We start from the raw sequence: 25,986 nt of genomic DNA on the forward strand, positions 1-25,986 counted from the left end.
GTCCATATGCACTTGAAAGGTGTCAACTAATCACACGTCTCCATGAGTTTCAGAGCCTTCATCCTTGAGAGATGTGCATGACTACCAGCCATGCACCTGTGATGTCATAACCATGATAGAAACACCTTCTCACTAAGAGAACCTTTAGTTATAACCAAGTAGCACATTTACACAAAGAGAGCACCTTTGCACAACCAGGTGCAATGGTTGTTCCTGATCGTACATAGACACAACTGTTGGAGGTTTACGCCCAATGCCTCTGATTTGTCCGCGTCGAACACCCAATATTCAAAAAATGATAAACACCATAAAAATTAGATTACTAAATACCCCTTGACGATATAAACATTTATAGAAAAATACAAATTAACCACTTACGTATTGTTGTCGACTGCAGGACTACTAAATACTCCTTGGCGATTGGTATTACATACATAAATACACATATTATACATACACATACATTTAAACATGCCTCCTACACATATTACATATTCATTATAGCATCATACTTTTTCTCCATTATAACAACCTACTTTTTTTCCTTTTTTCCATACATACAAATTACATATACAATTTCAAAAGTCATACACATACACAAATACTACAGATACAAATACACATACATACTTCATACACATACAAATACATATAATATATACACAATATAAACATTCTACATACAAAATTAAAGTGAAAAGATGAAAAGGAACTTGTGGTGGTGTAATTTCGAAGATTTCGGCCCAGGGTTCCACAATTCTGGCAAGAATTTCGGCAAATAAGTGATGTTCCAAATTTTTTCCGGTAGGAGCTCCAAATTCCGACACTAAAGCTGGAAATTCTGGTAAGGAATCAGTACAAATTTGAGTTTTTAGTGGGGAAAAGAGAAAAGTAAAAGAAAACAAAAAAACGACACATCGTTACCTGTCACCGGTGATGGGTGGGGTTGGGGTTATTTCCGGCGAAATCGAAATCGATGTTAGAGATTATTCGTCCTGAGAATCAGTGTTGAGATGGGAAGGGAACACATAACAGAAGACGAAAGAAACTGGGGATATTATTCGTCTAGAGTATTAGCGGCGACCCCAGAGTATTAGCGGCGACATAATCTTAATAGTGGCGATGCGTGAGTGGAGGGAAGTTTGGCGCCATCTGTTTAGAGTATTAGCAGCGACACCGTCGGCTCGATTGGTGTCTCCGCTATTGATGATGTGCGAAACGACGTTCAAGCTGTTGGACTTTCACACGGATCGTGGTCGAAGAGTATTAGAGGCGACAACCAACGCGAATCTTGGTTGTCACCGCTAATAGCGGTTGTCACTGCTAATACTCGTATTTCTTGTACTGTGACAAGTCAACTTTTGTATTAGATTTTTCGGCATGTTTTTTTTTTAAAAAAAAAAAAAAAGGATTTTAAATGATTTCTTTTGAATCTGCATTATTTATGGCCTGATTAATGACGAAATTTGTCAAAAAATTGTTTCAAAAATCTATCACTAAATGATATTGTTACAAACATGTCGACTTTATTAAGATTTTTTTTATTTATTTTTAGTTTTATTTTTATTTTTCAATTTGGGTTTTAAATGTTTTATTTTAAATATGCATTATTTAAGTCCTGATAAATGACAGAATTTGTCAAAAAAATTGTTTCAAAAATCTATCACTAAATGATGCTCGTCGGAAAGTTGTTACAAACATGTCTGTAGGAAATCTATGGGAAAAGTAAAAAAAAAAAAAAAAAGTCAAGAAAATGAGCCAAATGTCTTTTATATCGGAACTAAACTCAAACATAACCTTTTTATTTGGCAAACTTGACACCACATAAAAAGCATTTAACATTTCCACAAAATAAAAACAAAAAAAACTTAGGCAAACTTGAAACCACATAAAAAGCATTTAACATTTTCCCAAAAAAAAAAAAGGAAAAAAACTTAGGCAAACTTGAAACGAGTGACACCACATAAAAAACATTTAACATTTCCACAAAATAAAAAAGGAAATCTTCAGAAAAGTCCCAATATTTACAGAAAAGTTACACTTTAGTCCTAAGATTTTTTTTTTGAACAAAAAAGTCCTGAAAACCGGCAAAAATTTACAGTTTGACCCTTTTTAACCGGCTAAAACCGGCACCAAATTAATTTGAGAGTATTTCGTAAACAACCCAAAATATTGGGATTTTTCTATGAACAAAAAATATTAGGACTTTTCTGTAAACAAAAATATTATGACTTTTCTACAAACAAAACTCTTATTATTATTATTATTATTATTATTATTATTATTATTATTATTATTATTATTAAAAATATAAATAAGTACTAGGTGAACGTAGACGTAGAAGATCAAGTTGATAGTTGTAGGAGGGATACAATGGGAAAACGAAAATTCGTTCTTTTCTTCAATGGTGTTGTGCATCTTGCTCTGCATATTTTTTTTAAGTAGTAAAACAAAAATGAAATCCAAATTAAACTAGTTCTATTTTGAGTGAAAAAATTTGATATGTATTTTAAATTTGGAGTCTCGTTCACGGAGGTTTTGGTTGCAGGCATGTGGATTAATGAAGGTAATTAACTTCAATTCAATATAAAATATTACTTTTCTACATTATTTTTTATATTAATTTACTATTTGGTGCAAATAATATGTTTGTTGATTTGGTGGATTTAAAATATATTGTGTTTTCAATGTATTGTAATGACTCATTCAACATATGTTATCACTCGTGGTTTGCGAAGGGTTCATTCATTCTATTGTTCATTCTTAATGTTTATTAATTTGAAATATTGTGATTAAGTAGACAATAATTGGTTCATTTTGACATATTTTCTGTTTTAATAATGAAGTTCATCTTGGGTTGTGAGTTATAGTTGTCCCCTGGATTTGATTCAAAATTGGCTAGTAATGCATACCAAGTGTTCGATAATTGGTTAAGAGTTGCAATTGGACCGAATTAGTTCTTATCAACCATTTCATGGATCAATGCCTAGGTAATTGATTTTGAATTTAAAATTAAGATGCAAACCAAAATTTGTTTCTTGCAGAATATATTTTACATATTCTGAAGGTATAATACGATTCTTAACAATAATATTTTTTAGAACGGATTAGTATATTTGTTAGCTTATGATATATATATATATATATATATATATATATATATATATATATATATATATATATATATATATATATATATATATATATATATATATTTCTTAGCTTACGATTCTTAGCAATATATATTTCTTTTTTAGGTTTTGAAGATGCCATAATCGTTGTGGAAAAGAAAGAAATATGGAAAACAAGAGTGTATTTAATACACGTTTTCCCATTGTATCCCTCCTACTACTTATTTATATTTTTAATAATAATAATAATAATAATAATAATAATAATAATAATAATAATAATAAGGGTTTTTTTTGTAGAAAAGTCTAATATTTTTGTTTACAGAAAAGTCCTAATATTTTTTGTTTACAGAAAAGTCTCAATATTTTTGGTTAGTTTACGAAATAGTCCCAAATTAATTTGGTACCGGTTTCAACCGGTCAAAAAGGGTTAAACTGCAAATTTTTGCCGGTTTTCAGGACTTTTTTGTTAAAAAAAAAATCTTGGGACTAAAGTGTAACTTTTACGTAAATATTGAGACTTTTATGAAGATTTCCCAAATAAAAACAAAAAAACTTGCTTGCTACATAAGGTGCCATCGGTCCATGAACTTTTAGACGAGTTGCTCTATCTACTCCACTTTAATTTGTGTTCAAGCCTTCGTTTAAGACATGAAACTAAATCTGAAAGTTTGATCAAGCATTGTAATTTGCTTTTAAGTTTCACAGTTTCCTGCCGATGTAAAATCCCACAAACTTGAAGAAAGCTAGTCTCCATCTGTTGTTAAGCACCAGAATTGCGACAATTCCCATAAACCCGGTTGTGAAACCGCATGTTGCACCATAAATCCATATCTTCTCATCGCCATCATCGTCTTCATCTTCCTCAGCACTTCTTCCAGTTTCTGGGACATCATCGCGGCTGCACTTGATTGGCAACGGACTACCACAAAGCTCATTATTGGCAGCATATATGGATGGATCAGTGAGTGTCTGGAGCTGACTTCCTGTTGGGATTCTTCCGGATAAGTTATTGTGTGACAAATTCAGATGGCTAAGAAATGTCAATGCCGACAGACTTTGTGGGATCATCCCTGATAGATGGTTTATAGAAAGATCAAGAGACTCTAACAAATTCATATCACCAATTCTATCCGGAATACGACCTGTGAGGTGATTGTTAGACAAGTTAAGACCAAGCAATCCTGAAATAAGTACCAACTCCGTGGGTATTTCCCCCACCAGTTTATTGCTCGAAAGGTCTAAGTTGACAACATATCTCACGGTCTCTGTATAGTCGAGCACAACTCCTTTCATTACCAGGCTCAAACTCTGCTCAAATGAGGTTGTAAAAAGATTGTAGTTATCTGAGGTTATTAAACCCGTGTTCCCTCCGGTCATTGCACTGAAGTTTTGGAAACAGCGAGGGATGGTTCCTGTTAATTTGTTCTCTCCAAGATCCATGATTTGGAGTTCAGAGCATTCACACAACTCTACAGGAACTGGACCTGTGAAGCTGTTTTTATGTAGCCTAAGGATATTCAGAAACGTAATATTTTCACGAATCCATTTTGGTATGTTTCCAAAGAATCGGTTTTCACCCAAATCCAACAAAGCTAACCTTGTGCAATTTGCTAGAGTTTTTGGAAGCTCGCCATGGAAACTATTGTTGTTTAGAGCCAACCATCGTAATAATGACCCAAGATTGCCGAGAGTGGTTGGAATGACACCTGAGAGCCAACCCGGTTGGAATGACACCTGAGAGCCGGTTGGAACTTACTATCAGAACCTTCAGGTTTTGGAGAATTCTGAAGCACTCTGGAAGAGTCCCAGAAAGCATATTCCTAGAAAGATCGAGAACCATTATATGTAACGATTCTGGAATTGATCCGTTGAAGAGGTTGTTCTTAAGAAGCAAATCTCGTAATATTGCAGAATAATTTGGGCTGTGGTTGGATACAAGGTTTGTCAATGGACCGTTAAGAAAGTTATTGGAGAGAGCCAGGAATGTGAGAGGAATCTGGACAAGCCAATCGCCAAGCCAATCTGGAAGAGATCCAGACATGCTAGTATTTGAAAGGTTTAGAACATTAAGTCTTGTTTGTGTTCGAATCCATGGTGGAAACACTGAGTTAATTTTGCAGGATCCAAGTCGAAGGTATCCTATTTGGAAAGGAGGCTTCCAATTCGGGGAAATCTTGAAGCTCAACCTGTAGTTTGAGGTTGCATCCAAGGATGTTAACATTGATGTGTTTGTGAAATGGGCTTCAGTGACTATACCTGATAAATAATTGTTGGATATATCAAGAGAATCAAGTTTGGAAAGTCCTCCAATGGTAGGAAGAGGCCCTTGTAAATGGTTATTGGATATATCAAGCACCCGGGTTCTTGTGAGGTTTCCTAGCGATAATGGGAGTGCAGACAACCAATTGAAGGAGAGAAACAAGAAATTTAGATTCGATAGTTGTCCTAGTGAAAATGGTATTGTCCCGTTCAACATATTCCAACTTAAATCTAGTTGCCGTAACAACAGCAGCTTTCCAATAGAAAGACCATCGGATGTTCCTACACTTTTCCTAGGAAATAAATATATATTTAAAGTTCGTAGGAAGTCCCTCAGAAGTTCCTACGCTATTCCTAGGAAATAAATACACATTAAACGTTCTTAGGTAACTCCTTGGTAGGTTTTTTTTATTACCATTTTAAAGTTCCTAGGAAGTCCTTCAGAAGTTCCTACACTATTCCTAGGAAATAAATATATATTAAACGTTCTTAGGTAACTCCTTGGTAGGTTTTTTATTACCATTTTAATATTAAACGTTCGGTCTACAATATTGAACAAAATATATAATGAAAATATGTAGAAAATACCAAGGGATTTCATACACAATACAAAATTTGTCACTAATCCATTGGAAATGCATAGGTACTTCCAAGAGATTTCCTAGGACCAAAACCTGTTTTTTATTTTTTTTCAAGGTTCCAACATTGTTCTTTTTCGTTTCATATTTTTTACAACTTTGTTATACATTAAATACTTTTATCTTATCAAGTTATACATATTATACACATACACATACATATAGATTTATGATGCTAAACGAATGTTTTTGAGTAATGGGTTGTGATGGTGTACATCTATGTATGTATGCATGTAACGTATACAACTTGTTAAATAAAAGTAATTCATGTATAATGAAGTTGAAAAAAATACAGAACGAAAATAACGACGTTTGAACATAAAAAAATGAAAACCATATTATGTTCCTAGGAAATCACTTGGAAATGCATATGAAATGCCGAGGGATTTCCTACACAATACAAAATTTCTCAGTAATCCCTTGGAAATATGTAGGTATTTTCTAGGGATTTCCTAGGACCAAAACTCGTTTTTTTTTTTTGTTTTTTAAGGGTTTAAACATTTTTTTTTTCGTTCCATAATTTTGTACAGCTTTGTTATACATTAAATACTTTTATCATTCAAATTTATACATGTTATACACATACACAACCACACATCTATACACATACATATAAATTTACAATGATAAACAAATGTTTTATGTAATGGGTTCTGATGGTGTGCACGCATGTATGAATGTATATATCGTGTATAACTTGATCAAATAAAAGTAATTCATGTATAATAAAGTCGAACAAAATATAGAACGAAAAAAACGTCATTTGAACATCAAAAATTGAAAAATGAATTATGTTCCTAGGAAATCTCTTGGAAATATGTTGGAAGTACCGACGGATTTCCTACACAATATAAATTTGGTCACTAATCCATTGGAATTGCGTATGTATTTCCGAGGGATTTCCTAGGACCAAAACCCATTTTTTATTTTTTCAAAGTTCAAACGTTGTTTTTTTTTTCATTTCATATTTTGTACAACTTTGTTATAACTTATCTTTTATCTTACCAAGTTATACATATTATACACATACACATACATATAGATTTAAAATGGTAAACAAATTTTTTGAGTAATGGGTTCTGATGATGTACACGCATGTATGTATGTATATATATCGTGTAGAACTTGTTGAAATAAAAATAATTCGTGTATAATAAACTTGAACAAAATATAGAACAAAAAAATGATGTTTGAACATAAAAAAATGATAAACGAATTATGTTTATAGGAAATCGTTTGGAAATGCATAGGAAATACCGATGGATTTCCTACACAATATAAAATTTGTCACTAATCCTTTGGAAATACGTAGGTATTTCCAAGGGATTTCCTAGGACTAAAACTTGTTTTTTGTTTTTACGGGGTTTAAATGTTGCTTTTTTCGTACCATATTTTATACAACTTTGTTATACATTAAATGCTTTTATCTTACTCAGTTAAATGTGATATATATACATACACGCCTTTGCACTTTCATAATCTATTAGTCAAAACACTCATTTTTATTATATATTTATTTTTGTGTATGTATGTGGATAATAAATATAACTTGGTAAGCTAAAATTAATTTATGTATAACAAAGAAAAAAAACTAAAAAACTGGCGTTTGAACCCAAAAAATGAAAAGAAAATTATTTTTCTAGGAAGTCGCTCAGAAGTTCCTACGTATTTCCGAGAAAGCTGAATATTATTTATTATTTTTCCAACTATTTTATACGGTAATCTACATCTTTCAACACATATTTAGATATGAAATTATTATTATTATTATTATTATTAACAACATTGTTATTAATACATATACATACATACTAAAAATAATCCTAATGATGGTGTTATTTGAATAAACGAAAAAAATGTGTTTGATTTCCTTGATAATATTCAAAATAATATTTGTTATAATAATCTTAATTAAAGTTAATGATAATATTATATAAATGTTTGTAAAGATATTCACAAACAAATGTTTCGATTTCCTCTTTATTTTCTCGGTATTTCCGAGGACCTTCCTAGGAAACGCCCTAAAAATTTTGAAAAATTTAAATCCTAAAATCGCATTCTAAAAAATTCAACCATTTTGAGTTCCCGCAAAATGCTTCTCTTCCTGGTTTTAGGTTTACCCCGGAAATCTATGCCGCCATTTTGCAATCCGATCTCTCACTCCTTCTCTCCGTCTCTCAGTCACGCTGATCACTCACACTGGAGTAAGGTAAACACGCATCCTCTCTGATTTCTCTCATCTTGCTCTCTCTCTCTCTCTCTCTCTCTCTCTCTCTATCTCGTTGACCTAACCGACCCTCAACGCCACACCACAACTCACTATTGAAGGCGGTGCAGTAGTCGATCTGCAACCCTTCACCACCGGTCAGTCAACGTCCGGCCAGCGACTCCGTTCTCCAGTCTCTTCTTATGTGACTTCGTCGTCCTGCGTGTCACTGCCTCTGTCCGTCAACGCCCTTGTCGCCTCCCTTGTCAGCGTCATTACTGCCTCCCAACGCTAGGTTTGATCATTCTCTCTCTATCTCAAGTATCAAATTATCTGCCTGAATAGAGTCATATGATTCATAAATATAAATGCTTACTGTATGTTTGAACAATCGATTAGTAAACACTGATGAGATAATCATTAACATTTGTTGTGGTCTTTGACTCTGTTTTTTCTTTTGCTGTTGATGCGGTGTAAGATGTTTAAGCTCAATTATTATTTATATTATTGTCTCTAAGAAGTATGAAAATGTTATTTGGGGGAAATTAAGAGTTTAATTTATTTCGGTTTGTCTTTTAGTCTCATTGTAGGTGAAATGGAGAACCTCTAACCCCATAGCAAATCAACTGCCTGAAGCAGTTTGGATGCCTGATGGGTAGTGAAAATTCATTCAAGGAATGATTTGGTTGTGAATCACTTAAGCTACCATTTATGTTGCAGCTACCAAGCAAGGAATGCTCTGGTACACATTGTTTATTATAGTTAGTTGTTTAATATTTGGTTAAAGCTAGTTGTATATCAGAGAGATTGTTTGAAGAATATGGATGTAAAGAGGGGGAATAGGACAGAGTTTGGTGAGCAAAACAAATATCTTAAAAATTACAAGTATTATTATATGAGAGCAATTGGAATTGATGTTGAGATGTAGACAATGAACACTAGTTTTTTGTCAATTAAAGAACATAAACATTGATAATGTAGGTCCAACCTTTTCTGTTTTTTTTTAACATAATCATATACTTGTGAAAGTATTAATAAATATTAAGAAGATTTTTATTTTGTTATCTGAGTAAACTGCAGAAATGGTCCATGTGGTTCTAATTTTTCTTTGCTTTTGGCCAAATAGGAACCTCTTTTTGGCTCTTATTAGGGGGTTTTGTTTTTCTGTTGGTACATGAGGTTAACACGGTTAGCTTAAATACATTAGATCATTCTGAAATGAATTTTAAATATATAGTCATGCAAAATGACTAAAGTGCCATTATCTAATTCTTTTAAACAACATGCCACCCCAAGGAACAACTTAATTTTGGAGTTATTAATCTCAAGTGATCTGATCACCACTGTTTATTAAAGTTATTTGTAGCAAATCAACTGCCTGTATACACACTGTTTATTAAAGTTAGTTGTTTAATATTTGGTTAATTGTAGATCCATTGAAGACCCAGGTTCCGGTAGTGATCAAGTTATGGCATGGAGGACCTCAAGTTCTAATGGTAAATAAATTTCTTGTTACTTTACAAATATCGAATGAGTAATTGATGTCATAATGACAAATAAATTTCAACTCTTTTGGTTTTGAAGAGTAATGGACTTCTTGGTGGAGATGTTATGTAACTTATACAACATCAAGATTGATCTATGCAACAAGCTTGCAATCCACCTAATTATCCTTAGATTATTGTTGTAAACACTATTACCGTTTAAAACAATTATATTATTTTATGTATAGACATTTATATTATGTTTGTTTTTAAACCTTTGTTTAGAAGTTGTTTTGTAATGGATAATATTTTAGATATATGTTTATTGTGTTTGTATATAAACTTCAAACATAATTTGGTCATTTGAATTAGATTTTTTTCAACATTTTGGGCAGAAAAAAAATCTGGTTTATTGTGTTTATTTATTTATTTTTTTTTTTAATTCATGTTTCCTCGGAAATGCTTAGGAAAATCCATTATAAAAGTGTCACTAAAAAACTGTTGCGAATACTGTCAGAATAAATACTTCCTAGGAAATTCCTCAAAAAAGTAGTGTACAAGGAAATGTCTCGGAAATATATTTCCTAAGAAATTCCTTGGAAATACATTTCCTTGGAAATACATTTCCTTGGAAATTTCTCGGAAATGTATATCCTAGAAAATTTATCGGAAAAATATTTCCTAAGAAATTCCTCGGAAATATATTTCCTAGGAAACTTCTCGGAAAAATATAGCCTTGGAAATTCCTCAGAACTACCGACAAAACATATTTCCTCGGAAATGCCTCGAAAATTTCCTCGGAAATCCCTCACAAAAAGTTTCCTAGGAGGGTTTTACCTACGCACAACTTTTCCTTGGTATTTCCTCGGAAACAGCGGTTTCCTAGGAATTTCCGAGGAAATTGTCCCTCGGAAAAGGCGTGTTTTGTTAGTAGTGAGAATTGTGCGAAAGATCCAACCGCTTCAACTGACAGATCCCTGTATCTTGAACGTTGTTCATGAACGGAATCGAAGAATTCAGTTCGTTGAATGAAAGATCAAGAACTTGTAAGGAGCTCAAGTTTCGTAAAAACAGAGGGAACTCTCTGTGGAACAAGTTGGAATGAAGATCAAGTTTTTGAATGATGGAATGTGTAAGATTCAATTCAAGATGCATGCGATCGAAATGAGAATTAGAAAGCTTGCAACCTGACAAGCTCAACTCTCGTAAAGAAGAAATCATACACAACAGCACTTTGTGTAAATTTGGAGCTTTAACAATGCTCAATTCACTCAGATCAAGAGATTTGAGTGACAAAAGGCTCCAGAACCATGTGAAATCATCAACAACTAGTTCCATATTACTCAGATCAAGTACCCGCAAATTCGATAGATTTCCAATAGAATGAGGAACGTTGCCAGAAAAGCCCATGGAAGAAAGATTCAGATACCTGAGTTTTGTCAGCGATCCGATGAACTCAGGAATGGGGTTGCCGCCAAAATAATTCCTATTAGCCGAGATTATATTATTATCACAGCAAGATTATGTTTCCTAGTATTCTGGGATATTAGTTAGTGAAGATATCGTACATATCCAATGTATCACAGCTTGTATATATACTTGTATTATTAATGAAATCCACACGTATTCAAGATAATTGTTAGCATGGTATCAGAGCCCATAACCCTCTGAAAACCCTTCTCAGCCGCCGATCTTCTTCTTCTTTCTTTCTTCTATCTGATCTTCTTCCTCCATGGATCCCAAAAATCACCCAACCATCACTGTTACAAACATAAGAAACTTCATTCCATTCACTCTTGAAATGGAAAACGGTCAATACACTTCATGGGCTGAGTTGTTAAAAATAAACTGACGTGCTTTCTAGGTTGAAAATCACATCGACCCTCAAGTCAAGCCACCGCCATCCGCCCCCTCTTCCTCAACTGCCACCGAGGCAGAAAAGGCCACAGCAACCTCTGAATCTACAATATGGTCTCGTCTAGATGCTATTGTTTTTCAGTGGATCTATAGTACCATCTCCAACGATCTTCTCCACACCATCCTGAAACCTAACACTACTGCCTTACAGGCTTGGCAAGCTCTCGAAAATATTTTTCAAGATAATCAAAGTTCAAGGGCTGTCTATCTTGACAGCAAGTTCGTCTCCACCCGTCTTGATCATCATCCCAACATCTCCTCCTACTGCCAAGCTATGAAGATGGTGGCGGATCAGCTGGCCAACGTGGGCAACCCGGTGTCAAATCAAAGGCTCGTTTTACAATTAATTTCCGGTCTTAATGAAAGTTACGCTGGCGTTGCCATACTCACACAACAAATCACTCATCTTCCTGATTTCTATGAAGTCCGATCAAAATTAATCATGGAAGAATCTCGCAATGCTCATCAAGCTGCCACAGCCGCAACTTCACCTAACATCAGCGCCACCGCAACCGGTTTAACAACATCCACAACACCTGCGAACCCCAGAAACAACAACAACAACCGATTCAATCAACAACAACCTGATTTTACCTCTTTTCGTGGACAAGGTTGTGGCAGAGGAGGTCATGGTCGGGGTAGATCGAGCAACAACAGGGGACGAGGCTTCAACAACGGTTCGCATCAACCTCAACATACTTATGGTTCTAGTACACGCTCCTATCAACCATGGTCTACACCACCTCCTTGGGCATTCCAAAACTACTCACCGTGGGCCTATCCCCAGTGTCTGTATCCCACACAACAACTTGGCAACACCAGACCTCCATCTAATGGACCTGGTCTTCTTGGAAGCCGACCCCAGCAGGGCTATGCTACCTCTGACTCCAGCTACATGCCAACTTATTTGGAGCAGGCTTTCCACACGATGTCGCTCCACCCACCAGACACAAATTGGTATGCCGACACAGGAGCTACTTCCCACATGACGAATAATTCAGGTAACTTCACTTCTTATCAAAATAATGGCCCTTTTCGGAATATAATTGTCGATAATGGTTCCACTATTCCAATCCAAGGTACCAGACATCAAACTTTACCTTACCCTTTCCCTCCTTTAATTCTCAAAAATGTTCTTCATGCTCCTCATGTTATCAAAAATATTTTATCTGTTCGTCGGTTCACCACTGACAATAATCTTTCTGTGGAATTTGACCCTTTCGGTTTTGATGTGAAGGATTTCCAGACGCGGACACCAATTCTTCGATGCAATAGCTCTGGCGATCTTTATCCTTTCACACTTCATTCATCATCCCAAGTTACAACAACCACAACTTTTGCTGCAATAACCAAGGAATTATGGCACCATCGGCTTGGACATCCGGGATCTGATATTTTATCTTCTTTACAGTCTACTTTGAAATTTAGTTCTAGTTCTCAAACTTTATCTCCTATTTGTTCTTTTGTGTTTGGTATAATTCACACGGATCTGTGGACATCACCTGTGCTAAGTTCTAGTGGTCATCGATATTATCTCTTATTTTTAGATGACAAAACTAATTTCTTGTGGACATACCCACTTGCACACAAATCTCAAGTTTATTCCACTTTCGTTCAATTTTTTCACACTCATCAAAACCCAATTTCATTTTACAATAAAAACAATACAGTGTGATAATGGCCGCGAATATAACAATCATAAATTTCATCAATTTTGTTCTCAAAATGGCATCCAATTTCGATTCTCTTGTCCACACACATCTCCGCAAAATGGCAAAGCGGAAAGAAAAATCCGCTTAATAAATAATGTGTTGCGAACTCTTCTTGCTCACTCCACGGTGCCATTACGCTTTTGGCACCATGCCCTTCAACATGCCACTTATCTTCTCAACATTCTTCCAAGTAATCTCTTACATAAACTCAGACCTACTCACCTTCTATACAATCTTCAACCCACATATTCTCATTTACGCACTTTCGGATGTCTTTGCTATCCCCTCACCTGTCCTACTACTATACACAAGTTAAACAAACGGTCATCACCCCGTGTTTTCTTGGGTTATCCATCCAACCATCTCGGGTATAAATGTTATGACATCCAAACCCGTACCATCATCCTATCTCGCCACGTCATTTTTGACGAAACAATATTCTCATTCTCAAAATTGCCATTTTCACCATCACCTACTTCCCCTCAATCCCAAATTGCCTCAGATCCTCATCCTTCCTTATGGTCTTCTTCTTCTGAATCCTCGCCAACTACTACTCACACGTCATTTCCAAAACCCCCCATCCAGTTTACTTATTCACGTCGTTCCAACCAGGCTCCACATTTTTGTCCGACATCTCTAAACCAAAACAACCTTTCATTCTTCATGCAACTTCGTCTATTTCACCTTTACCTAAAACTCTTTTCGAAGCTCTCAAAAATCCGGATTGGAATACAACCATGAACGATGAATTTCAGGCCCTTATTGACAATAATACGTGGAAGTTAGTCCCACAAAATCCGAATATGAATGTGGTACGGAGTATGTGGATTTATCGCCACAAAACTAAGTCTGATGGTTCTTTAGAGCAATACAAAGCTCGTTTGGTTTGTGATGGCAGGTCTCAAAAGGAAGGAATTGACTGTAGGGATACATTTAGTCCTGTGGTGAAGCCAACAACAATACTCACAGTTCTTTCCATTGCTCTCTCAAATGCATGGCAAATTCACAAACTTGACGTGAAAAACGCGTTTTTGCACGGGAACCTACATGAAACTGTGTACATGCACCAACCCCCAGGGTTTCGAGATCCATCCTATTCGGACCATGTTTGCTTACTCAAGAAATCTTTATATGGCCTCAAACAAGCGCCCCGGGCTTGGTACCAACGATTTGCTGATTACGTGTTCACTTTGGGATTCAAACACATCAAATGTGATCATTCTATGTTCATTTACAAGAACGGATCACATACAACCTTCCTACTTCTATACGTAGATGACATCTTGCTCGTGACATCCTCACCTCACTTACGCCAAAAATTCATGCACCTATTAGCCAATGAATTTTCAATGAAAGATCTTGGTCCTCTAAGCTACTTTCTTGGCATTTCAGTCACACGAAGCAACAATTCCATTCATCTTTCGCAGCACAAATATACCACCGAAATCCTAGAAAGAGCCGGCATGAGTTCCTGTCATCCATAATCCACACCAGTTGACACAAAATCCAAGTTAAGTAACAATGACAACACTCTTCTATCCGATGGAGGCACTCATTACCGTCAACTAGCCGGTGCGCTACAATACCTTACGTTCACTCGTCCGGATATCTGTTATGCCGTTCAACAAATTTTTATACACATGCATGCTCCTCGAACAACTCACTTCAACGCTCTTAAAAGGATATTGCGCTACATAAAGAGCACACTCCATCACGGCTTGCACATCACCTGGTCACCCACACACTCCATTATCGCATACACAGACGCTGATTGGGCAAGGTGCCCGGACACAAGACGATCGACATTAGGATATGCTATCTACATGGGAAACAATCTCGTCTCTTGGTCATCAAAGCGACAACCAACTCTTTCCGATCCAATGCCGAGGCGGAGTATAGAGGCGTTACAAATGTAGTATCCGAAACATGTTAGGCTACGGAATCTACTATTAGAACTTCATTTGCCTCAAAATAAAGCCACATTCGTCTACCGTGACAATGTTAGTGCAGTATACCTATCCTGCAATCCTGTTCAACATCAAAGAACAAAACACATTGAGCTTGACATCCACTTTGTTCGGGAAAAAGTTGTTCGTGGTTAAATCTGTGTTTTTCACATTCCCTCACGCTATTAGGTCACCGATATTTTCACCAAAGGTCTACCTCTCGTGCTATTTGATGACTTCAAAAACAGCCTCAACGTCCGTGCTCCTCCCGATATGACTGCGGGGGTATATTAGCCGAGATTATATTATTATCACAGCAAAATTATGTTTCCTAGTATTCTGGGATATTAGTTAGTGAAGATATCGTACATATCCAATGTATCACAGCTTGTATATATACTTGTATTATTAATGAAATCCACACGTATTCAAGATAATTGTTAGCAATTCCCACTGAAATCAATGTAACTCAGATGACTCAACTCGGCCAAGGACGAATTCAACTCATTTCCCTCCAACTTCTCGTCAGAAGAATCGGTTCCGAGCTCAAGCCTTATAACATATCGGGTTGCATAATTGCAGCCAACGCCTTGCCAGTTGCAACAGTTGTTTCCATTCCAAGATGATAGTCGACCAGAAGGGTCCGACAGGCTGTGTTTGAATCGAAGAAGAGCTGCCTTCTCGTGTTCAAAGCAACCAGAAGTGAGGTTCGTGGTTGCAAAACTGAAGAAGAGAAAGAACCCACCCATCCATAGCTTACTCATGATTGCTGTGTCTTCACGATGACACCAATGATGAGGTCATATGATTTATAGATATATGCCATTTCCATGCACAGAACACGTAATATTCAAATTCTGTTTTTGCCTAAAGCATCCACTAACCCTTATCTTAATAAAAGTACACTTTACACATCATGGATCTATTACATGTTACCACGTAAAGAAACATCTTTTCTAAAATATCTTTACACAGGCGGACAAAAACAGTAGCGGTCCAGCAGATCCGAATATATTCAAGCATGTTGTAATGTAACCATCCGGTCATAATTATTAATTAATTCAATTCATAGAGTGTAACAATACAAGTCTGGCTCGCTAATAGCTATTTGCAAATGGTGGGCCGGTGGGGTCGTTTTCCTCGAGATATCAGTGTTATAAGTGTCACTAGTACAGACGTGAGGTAATAAGACGGTTAATAATATTAATTGGTGCGGGTAACGAACTGCATGCACCGACAAATACTGCATCAAAAAATATCATTATTCGTTGGTTCGGTTCCCCCACCGCACTAGAAAATGGTGCAAACTGCACTTTTAAATATCTGGGGAAAACTTGAAACCGAACCAAAAAATGAGCAACCGCACTATTAAACTATCACACCAAAAAAATGAGAAACCACACTATTAAAATATCGCACCAAAAAGTGAAAAAGCGCACTATTAAAATATCGCACCAAAAAGTTGAGAAAACGCACCAATAAATACCGAAATACACAAATAAAAAATACAAATCATTAAACAAATTATCATTGATAAACAAAAACGTCCTTCTAACAAAAACACAATATTAAACAACAATGCACCAATAAACAAAAATGCACTGTTAAACAACAACCACAGTATTATACAACAACCTAACAATTTCCAATTTTGAGATATAGTATTTAATTTACTGTCTAGTTACAATTAAACACAAATGAAAGCCAACCATCCGTTAAAATAGCAATTTAGAACACAAAAGATCGTAATTCTTATCGAGTTCTCTTTGCCCGTCCTCTTTCACCATTTCAATTAAATGCTATATTATTTCAAAGACCATATTTTCATGTTGATTAGGCAAAGCAAACTTTTGTTATTCCAAAACTTCAACAAACAAATAAATTATACATAGAGAAAACTAAAAAAAACGGTTCATGTGGTATGTATTTTTTCGGGGGGTTTGGTCCAAATCACAACTTTTTTTTGGATCGGTGGTCCTTTTGAGTTAGTTTGCTTGTAGTTTTGGTCTCTCGGAAAACTAAAAAAACTAAAATACCCCCGATATATTTATTTTTCATTTTTCTTTATTTTTTTTAATTTATCATTTTTATCTATTTTATAATTTAAAAAAAAAAACAAGAGAAGGGATCTCTCTCTCTCTCTCTCTCTCCCCCCTCCCTCTCTCTTGTTAGAACTTGGGTCTAGAGAATATCAATATACTTGGATATTTCTTGGATCGTGATTGCAATCACTTTCAAAATCTATGATTTCGACCCTATAGCCTGGGTATCACAAAATCAATTTTGGATAATCCAAAAAATTTCAATTTAGAAGTCAAGCCATTTCTAAATCAGAAACATATAATATACCTTGTTGCAACCCCTTGGAACCACAGGGGCACTGCCCCCGGACCCCCCTGTATGCCCAAGTTCACAATTATCACACCGAGTGTGCACCCTATACCTCCATGTTGATTACAAATGAAGTTCGACCTATCTCATTTATCAAATCCGCTTATATTCTTGATTCTTTATAAAGTCAAAAGACAAAGGACATCTACCTCTTTTTTGAGCAGCATCCATACCTTCAATTTTGTCCAAATCAGCTAACTTCTTGAGTATATCAATCGTACCAACAACCAGATCAGAATAACCAGGCCTTACATCCAACAGCCTATCAATATCATCAAGTTTATACAAGAAGTCTCTTGTTTACCACAATTATGAATGACTACATTCTTATGCCACACTTTCAACCTCTCTTTCACATATTTTAATTTGTTTTTGAAAATAATAAACTTGTTAGAATTTTCTCCTTGCATGAAATTTGGCCATGCATCTACCACCGTATCATTAAATCCTTCAACCATGAACCAAGAGTGAAAGAGTTTAAAAGGCGTTGGCCCATAGTCAATTGATTCATTTTTAAAAACAATTGGGCTATGATATGCCACATCCGAGGAAGAACCAGACCCATCATATTAGTAAAAATTGTATCCACCACACCATTTGTAACAAGAAAGCGATCGAGTTTTCCATTTTCGAGCATTGACGATCCACCCTATTGTATTATTTGTTACAATATACAAAAAACTATTCACAAACCAATTCTTATAATGTATTATTTATTTTATATATAAAGGTTGTATTCATAATATAAATAAATCACCATGTATTGTTTATTAACATAAATAAAAATAACATATTATAATCATGTTTTTACTCGTGGGACTGTAGTTAGGAACATCATCAGTAAATATGTCGTAATGATTTCTAAACTTTATTCATATATAAATAAATAATATATCATGATGATGTCATCACTAGTAGGAATGAAAATTTAGTGACATCATCAAAAAAAATTGTTGCAATGAAGTTTAGTCTCGGAATTGAACGAAATTCTCATATTGGATGTAAAATGGTGTGATTTACAAAACACACAGCTTCGCAGTGACGTACGATGTTTTTCGGCCATTCGAGACTGTTTAAGGCCTCAAAATGACGTTTTTCTATTTTTTTTAATTTGCCGAATAAAAATTATCATTTTTTCACAAACGAATATAACATTAATAAAAAAAATATGCTTATATGATTATTTTATTAACCTAAAAATATTAGTTGCATGTGAATAAATATATATTCTTATCAAATACTCTCTTTATCTTTAATTTTATATATTTTGTAGTTCTTAGTTTTATTGACAATTTTATTCATTTGTGAATAATACATATATATTCACATTTGATTATTATATATATTCATTTGTGAATATTACATATGTTCACATGTGGATATAATTCCTATATGTTATTCACATATGAATTACAAATTTGTTAGGACCTCAAAACGATGTATTTTTATTTTATTTTATTTTTTCGAAAAAATATGTTATCAGTTATGAATATTACCTGTCTTCATTTGTCAATATTACATCTATTCACATGTGAATATAATTTCTATATGTTATTCACATACGAATTAGATAGTTCCTCTGTGTTTTTAAAAGACATACATTGATTCTCGTATAAAGACATATTCACTTGTGAATATTTTACATGATATATTTAGTTTATGCATTTCATCGAACAGTAGGCGTGCAAATAAATTAACTTATATAATTTTGCTAAAAAATTAACAATTGAAGCCAATAATTACAACACAAATCAAATCCTATCAAAATCGATCAATAATCAGTAGGTTTAGATCAAAAATTGTGAAAAAAATGTATGAAAAACAAAGTTTTTCAAACCTAAAAAGCAATTTTAAAAAAATTCTTCAAATATATGGTTATGTTGATGCACTTTCGATTGCTATCTGTTGTTTGATATTGGTGAAGGTTCGATTGATGAAGTTTCAATGACTGGTGATCACAAAATGATGTGACATCGATAAATATCGATTATGTTTAACGATTTTGTTTGACATCAACGAAACTGGACAAGATTGAATCACGAATTATACTTAATAGTACGAATAAATGTTTTCGATGATGAATCACAACATTTTGATGAATAAACGATGATTTTTGATGTTTTTTTATGAAGAACAGGTGACGTTGATGAAGAACAGATGACGTTGATGAAGAACATATGATTTTGATGAAGAACATATGATGTTGATGAAGAACAGAGGAACGATCCAGATGAATGAATAACAGATACAGTTGAAGAACAACAGATGAACGATCCAGAAGAACAGTGTATCCTTAATGACTTAATCTAAATGTGCTTTACATATATAAAATTTACATATATAAAATTGATTGGCTGAGAATGATTCCCCCATTCTCAACCTTTTATTTTTTCTCAATTGAACTTACCTTTGTATATATATATATATATATATATATATATATATATATATATATATATATATATATATATATATATATATAATGTTAGTAAAATTAATTATATCTAAAATGTTATTACACCATATTAAATTATAATAACTTACATTGCAAACTGATGTATATTTGTTGAATCTAATATTATAAAACTGTTGATGTATCTGTAGACACACCTTCTGTGACAACCGGCAAGCTTCGGGTCAAGTCAAGGTCAACAAGTCAATCTGGTCAACTCAACTAGTGTTATATGTTAGGGATTTCTTTATGTTTAAAAAATGTAAAACTATAAATCCTAATGCAAAGTAACACTTGAAAGTTTCAAATGTTCAAAATTCTAAACCCTAATTAGTTTCAGGGAAGTAACAACTCTATAAAACACTATTACGTACCCTTCGAGGGCGTATAACACTCAAAATGGGATGTAACTAAGCCTACGACCTTTGATCTACGAAGAAAAACATTAATCAAGGCCCCCGATGTGACAACCCGAAACTTTTATCTGGTACACTTAGCCAATTCAATCAATGTTAAACTCGTTTCTGTTAACTTCTAGCACGGTTTAAGGGTCCATTTAAGTGTTCTAAGCTTGGTTTCAGTCAAGGTTGAGGTTAGGAATGAGTCAACAAGTCGTATAGTGTCGAATCCGGACCATACACCCCTCTTGGAGGAGTGTGCGGCCGCACACATGGGTGTACGGCCGTACACACCCCTCATGGCCACACACCCATCCTATATAAAGGGTAGACCCCTTCCCTTCATTCCTTTCACTCCTTGGCAGCACACTACTCCTTTTCTCTCAAGAGTCTTCAACCGCAAACCCTCCCAAGGCCTCAAAAACGTGAGTTTTCCATCACCTAGCTTATCATACATGAATGACCTATTGATCTAAGCCTTGAATCATCATCTTCTTCATTCCTTGAAGGAGTGCGGCCGCACACCTTCATAAGGTGGGCCACACACTCCTAAAAGACCCTCCAAAGTGAGAGTTGGACTTCCATATTCGAGTTAGACATGAAACAAGCCTTGCTACACCATAGATTTGACATTTTGGACATCTTTGTGTGGGTTGTACGACCGCACACACCCTTGTGCGACAGCACACTCCTTGTGTGCGGCAGCACACTCCCGTGTGCGACCACACACACACCCAAGGACCACAAACTCGTTTTTAAGACCCTAAACTTGTACTACAACTTAGTATGGACCTAGAACACTTCATGGATGCAAGTATGGACCTTGAAAACACCTCAAAAGCACCTTCCATCATGAGTGTACGGCCGCATACCCATGGCCGTACACACCTTTAATGTGGCCATACACCTCCCTCATGCAATCCTTTAAGGTCCTAGCACTTAGTGTGAGTTGTCCCAAATCCTTAGAGTGGGTCTCCATCATTTTTAGTAAGGAAATACCTTCATTTGACTCGTTTATGTGTCATTACATGTTAATTAGGATCAAATCGTATTCAAGGCTTCACTTGAACATCCATCTTTTCGTATCGATCCTTCAATCAAACCACTTACCCGAGGTGAGTTCATACCCCTATGTTTTTCTGAGTTTTTCATGTTTTTAGGGGGGGGGGGGGAGGGAATACAAGCAAAAGTATAAGGAAACTTGTACTCAAAATATATTATTTTGTTAAGATAATTATATTTTTAGTATGCTTTTAACACGGAAAACAGTTTTACCAAATGATTTAGAAATCAACTCGTGGATACAGTTATGAACTTATGAATTTTGTAGTAAAAGGTATCGTTTTATAAAGGATTTATATTAATCATAAAAGGATTTTCTATATTATTACTTGTAAATTTGTTAGTCTAAGTTTGAGACATGTCCTTGGTAACACTCACCACAAGAAACAAAGTGTAGGACTAGCACTTGTGACCAGAGTCTCTTGTAGGGAGAGCGTGACTGTTGTGTATAGATCTATATGGGACTGATAATCCCGCACCTTACTGCTAGCTACAGTCGGACTGGCAGGTCTACGGGTGACAAAGTCATTAAGGATATCGGCCGTTGCGGGCCATATCCAGTCAGTTATGGTCATGACACTCACAACCTAGATAACATGGATTTACTTTTGTAATAATGAATCAAGTTCAACCCGTTTTCTTTTATTAGTTTTATTTATATAATAGGGCTAATATACCTCACTGGGAGTAACGAGGGCTTTTAAAAGAAGACTACGTTCATCGATATAAGTATGGTAGATACTTGTGCACCTCAGTTTAAAACGGATAACCAACCATCAACTTTTAGGGAAAATATAGGATTTTCCCGGGATTACTCGGCTTTCATAAACGGATTGTTTAACAAGTAACTAACGGATATTCATATTCCTTCCACGACACCTTGGATTGCGCATACCTTGTATGAATCTGGAATTCATGGAAGGAATGGGTTTTTAAAACACACTTTTCATAAGAAAATATAGGATTTTCTTGAGGAACACTTTTCAAAAGAATTAAAGAAACATTTTCCACCAAAACTAAATGCTTATGAACTCACTAGCTTTATGCTGATATTCTTTCAAAACTGCTTGTATTCTCAGGGATTTAGTAGACAAGTACTTCTAGGATTGTAGAGAAGTCAGCGTGTTAGACTCACGTCTTTCGATTTTACTTTTGTCTTGAACAAATCTATGTACTAAGATAATGTAAACCTTTTTCATATATGTATTCAATGTTTGGTTGTGTTTACTATGCTTGCTATGATACAACTGTTGTGATACTATGCATGACGTCAACCACCCCCGAACATTTCCGCCGTCCCGGTTTGGGGGTGTGACAGATTGGTATCAGAGCTCTTATTTATAGTAAACTAGGTATACCGAACCATACATGGTATACAACTATGAACATTAAGGGGCCTAAGTACTCTAAACTAAAAGCATACTTTCAATAATATAAGTATTTTTATAAAAGTATACCAATATACCTAAGTACCCGAACCAGTGTCATGAGTAGAACAAAACAAAAGTATTTTGATGTTGGACATCGCAGTTAAACCTAGGCAGTTATGTAATCATGTCTAGGGTCAATATAGCCTGATCAACTATATTCATTCGAGACATGACCAACATGTGCTTGGGAGTGATTGTGGTGTTACAGCAAGCCTAGATTTACCTAGGTACCAGAAAAGTTCTAGAATCAAACATAACGGTTAAAATACTATAGGAGTATCTTAGGGTGCTATAACGACCGAACCAGAAACATACCCAAGAACCCATCCCCCGAGAATCAATCATGTAACCATAATACATTGGATGTATTATTAGATTCGATGCCTACCAAACCCCTTATCTTGCGTAGATAGCATGGCCGGATTCCATCTCCCTGGCGACCGGTACTTTCCCAACCAAGGAGATGATGGATGGATCGAGCCAGCGCCAGAAGAGAACCATGAGATTCCTTTGGACGATGACTTCGCCGAACCATTTCCTGAAGAGACTGACTCAGAACCCGAAGTCGAGAATCTTCCTCAAGTAGCCCCGATACCAAATCCTAACCCCCGACTTGAGTTCGAAGGCCCAACGCATATGTGGGTCGGAAGTCTGGATAGATGGAGTCACGAACAAGGCCAACCCCGCCCGTACGATGGGGATCGCCGCTTCTACGATGTGAACGAGGGAGGCTCCGCAGACAGAGCCCTTCCAATCATAGTCCGCCGAGTGGCCCGCAACGTTGAACTAAACGTGGCGGCCATTCAGCGAACTATGGAGCTTGAGGCAGACTCGGATGCCAACACAAACCGCATTCACAATATTGAAGTTGCTCATGGGAGAACCATGAAGGACAATGAAGCTCTGCAACAAGAGCTAGCTACCACTCGAGTTGAGGTCATAGAGCTCCGAGCACGCCAGATAGTATACGAGAACCGCCTGCTTGACATGGTGTGTTAGCTGGCTAACTTAAGGATCCGTCCGAGGAGTGCCCATCGCCGATAGGAGAATACTCTACTCATCCTTCCTTTTTGGTGTAAGGAATAAGTTCCATATTTATGTTCTAAGTAGCTCCTTTCTGTAAACATCTTTGTCCTTCATGTAGCTAGGACTCTTTCCCTGTTAGAATGACTTAGACCTATTTTTAGGTCAATGATTCCGAAATATGTGTAATCTCAGTTTCAGTTACGATGACAACAATCATATTTCAGTTAAAGATTATCTTTGTCAAAAGTATACCTTAGATCGATAGCATGAAAATTAAGCAACTTTATCAAGGTCCTATCACTATTTTGTCCTCAAAACATGTACCATAGGAGTTACTTAGAGGATCATTCCTTTTCCCCATCCATTTCATATCAGTCTCCATGAAAATCTTCGATGTCATAATCGGCATGAGATGGTTGAGCACTGAATCGTGCCGATGTCTTTTGCATTCGAAAGGGCGACTCGTCTCAATCTTTCCCCCTGACGAAGCCCTCACTGGTTATAGTGATAAAATTTGTTCGAACCTTCGTATCATTTCCTGCGCCAAAGCCCAGAAGTATCTGCGAAAAGGGATGCCATGCATTCCTGACTCATGTGGTTGATGAGACGCAAAAAGGTAAAGACCTCGAGAGCATCCCCGAAGTCTGCAACTTTCCTGATGACTTCCCCAAAGACATTCCAGGGATTTCTTCCGCGTGCCAAATTGAATACCGTATCGACTTGATCCCCGAAACTACCCTTATAGCTAAATCTCCATATCGTTTAGAGCCGACGAAAATGTGAGAGTTATCCAGCCAGCGCAATGAGCTAAACTACAAGGAATTCGTAAGTTTATTGTATGTAAACTTTATTGCGTTCAAATCGTTTCCTATTCTTGCTAGGACCACATCATGGGGATGTGGGTCGAATCAATGAGAGTCAGATAGCAAAAACGGGAAATCTTAATGCATAGATAAACATTTAGGATACATCCAGAGGCAACCATTGTTGCTCACAAGCTTATTTTCTTGACATATAGCAGAATCATGCCTCCGAAGAAACGTAACCAACCCACAGGTAAGACGTCAATCCTCCAGATGGACTCGGCTACATTCCAAGCTACTGTCATAGCAGCGGTGGCAGCCGTCTTAGCTGTTCTTAACGCTAACAACACAAATATGGGTGGAAGTGTTAATGGCAATCCGAATCTTGGTGTTAACCAATCTCAACAAGAAGTGCCTACTAGAAAGGACACACCTGATCTCCAACCTAGCATCCTGAAACGAAAGTTCAAAAGGAGTTGTTCGACCCAAAGACCTACTGAGAGGCAACGAATTGGGACAATCAGTACCCCAGTCATCCGTGCTGTTCCAACACCAACCATACCCTACTGTGGAAATCTCCCACACTGCAGCAAATGCAACTACCGTCATCACGAAGTCTGCTGAGTGCTGCATTGCACCAGATGCAACAGGAAGGGACACACCTCCCGCGGTTGTAGGACCCTAGTCAAGTTCATCACTCCGACTACCAATGTTGGGACAAGTCCAACCTGTTACCTCTGTGGAAGTGTAGGACATTTCAAAAGAGACTGACCAACAGAGAAGAACAATGAGGAAATAGGAGGAGTCTGACCTCAGAGAAGGAGGAAGAATCGAAGGACCCTGCCTTGTTTTGGTACGTTTTCGAAAACCCCAATAATTGCTCATAATTGTGATTACTTTCTCGTCCGGATTAAGCCACGAAATCCTTATAAGGTTTAAAGCCCTAATGATCAAATTATGATAGCTTAGTGAATACGCTAGGGTCAGTTGTAATTATACATGGCTTGTGTACACCAAATGATCATAGAGAGATCTAGTAAGAACCATTTCAGGAAAGTTCATAGTTTCAAAACATTAGAACCCTCGTGTTAGTAGTACCTGTTAACTTCGAGTCAAACACAGAAAACA

At 36.1% G+C, this 25,986-nt stretch overlaps 4 protein-coding genes and 1 pseudogene across 4 annotated transcripts; 2 read left to right on the forward strand and 3 right to left on the reverse strand.

Moving 5' to 3' along the window:
• Nucleotides 1-3,833: 3,833 nt before the first annotated feature.
• Nucleotides 3,834-5,610, reverse strand: LOC145112818 (receptor-like protein EIX2). The gene is made up of 2 exons (XM_079048948.1): nt 4,841-5,610; nt 3,834-4,773 (listed from the first exon to the last, which is right to left on the reverse strand). The coding sequence occupies exons 1-2, from the start codon at nt 5,608-5,610 to the stop codon at nt 3,834-3,836; spliced, it is 1,710 nt and encodes a 569-aa protein (XP_078905074.1).
• Nucleotides 5,611-10,648: 5,038 nt separating this feature from the next.
• On the reverse strand, nt 10,649-11,131 carry LOC145112819 (calmodulin-binding receptor kinase CaMRLK-like). Its single transcript, XM_079048949.1, has one exon. It carries the CDS (start codon nt 11,129-11,131, stop codon nt 10,649-10,651), a length of 483 nt encoding a protein of 160 aa, XP_078905075.1.
• Nucleotides 11,132-11,918: 787 nt separating this feature from the next.
• Nucleotides 11,919-13,313, forward strand: LOC145112820 (uncharacterized). The gene has a single exon (XM_079048950.1). It carries the CDS (start codon nt 11,919-11,921, stop codon nt 13,311-13,313), a length of 1,395 nt encoding a protein of 464 aa, XP_078905076.1.
• Nucleotides 13,314-15,736: 2,423 nt separating this feature from the next.
• Nucleotides 15,737-16,060, reverse strand: LOC145112821 (receptor-like protein EIX2). Its single transcript, XM_079048951.1, has one exon. The coding sequence runs from the start codon at nt 16,058-16,060 to the stop codon at nt 15,737-15,739; it is 324 nt and encodes a 107-aa protein (XP_078905077.1).
• A 9,020-nt stretch (nt 16,061-25,080) lies between these two features.
• LOC145112822 (putative xyloglucan endotransglucosylase/hydrolase protein 23 pseudogene) overlaps nt 25,081-25,986 on the forward strand; it is a 45,325-nt pseudogene continuing 44,419 nt past the window's right edge.

The sequence above is a fragment of the Lactuca virosa genome, chromosome 5, assembly GCF_052849685.1.
Source record: "Lactuca virosa cultivar CGN04683 chromosome 5, Lactuca_virosa_CGN04683_v6, whole genome shotgun sequence".
Taxonomy (NCBI): Eukaryota; Viridiplantae; Streptophyta; class Magnoliopsida; order Asterales; family Asteraceae; genus Lactuca; species Lactuca virosa.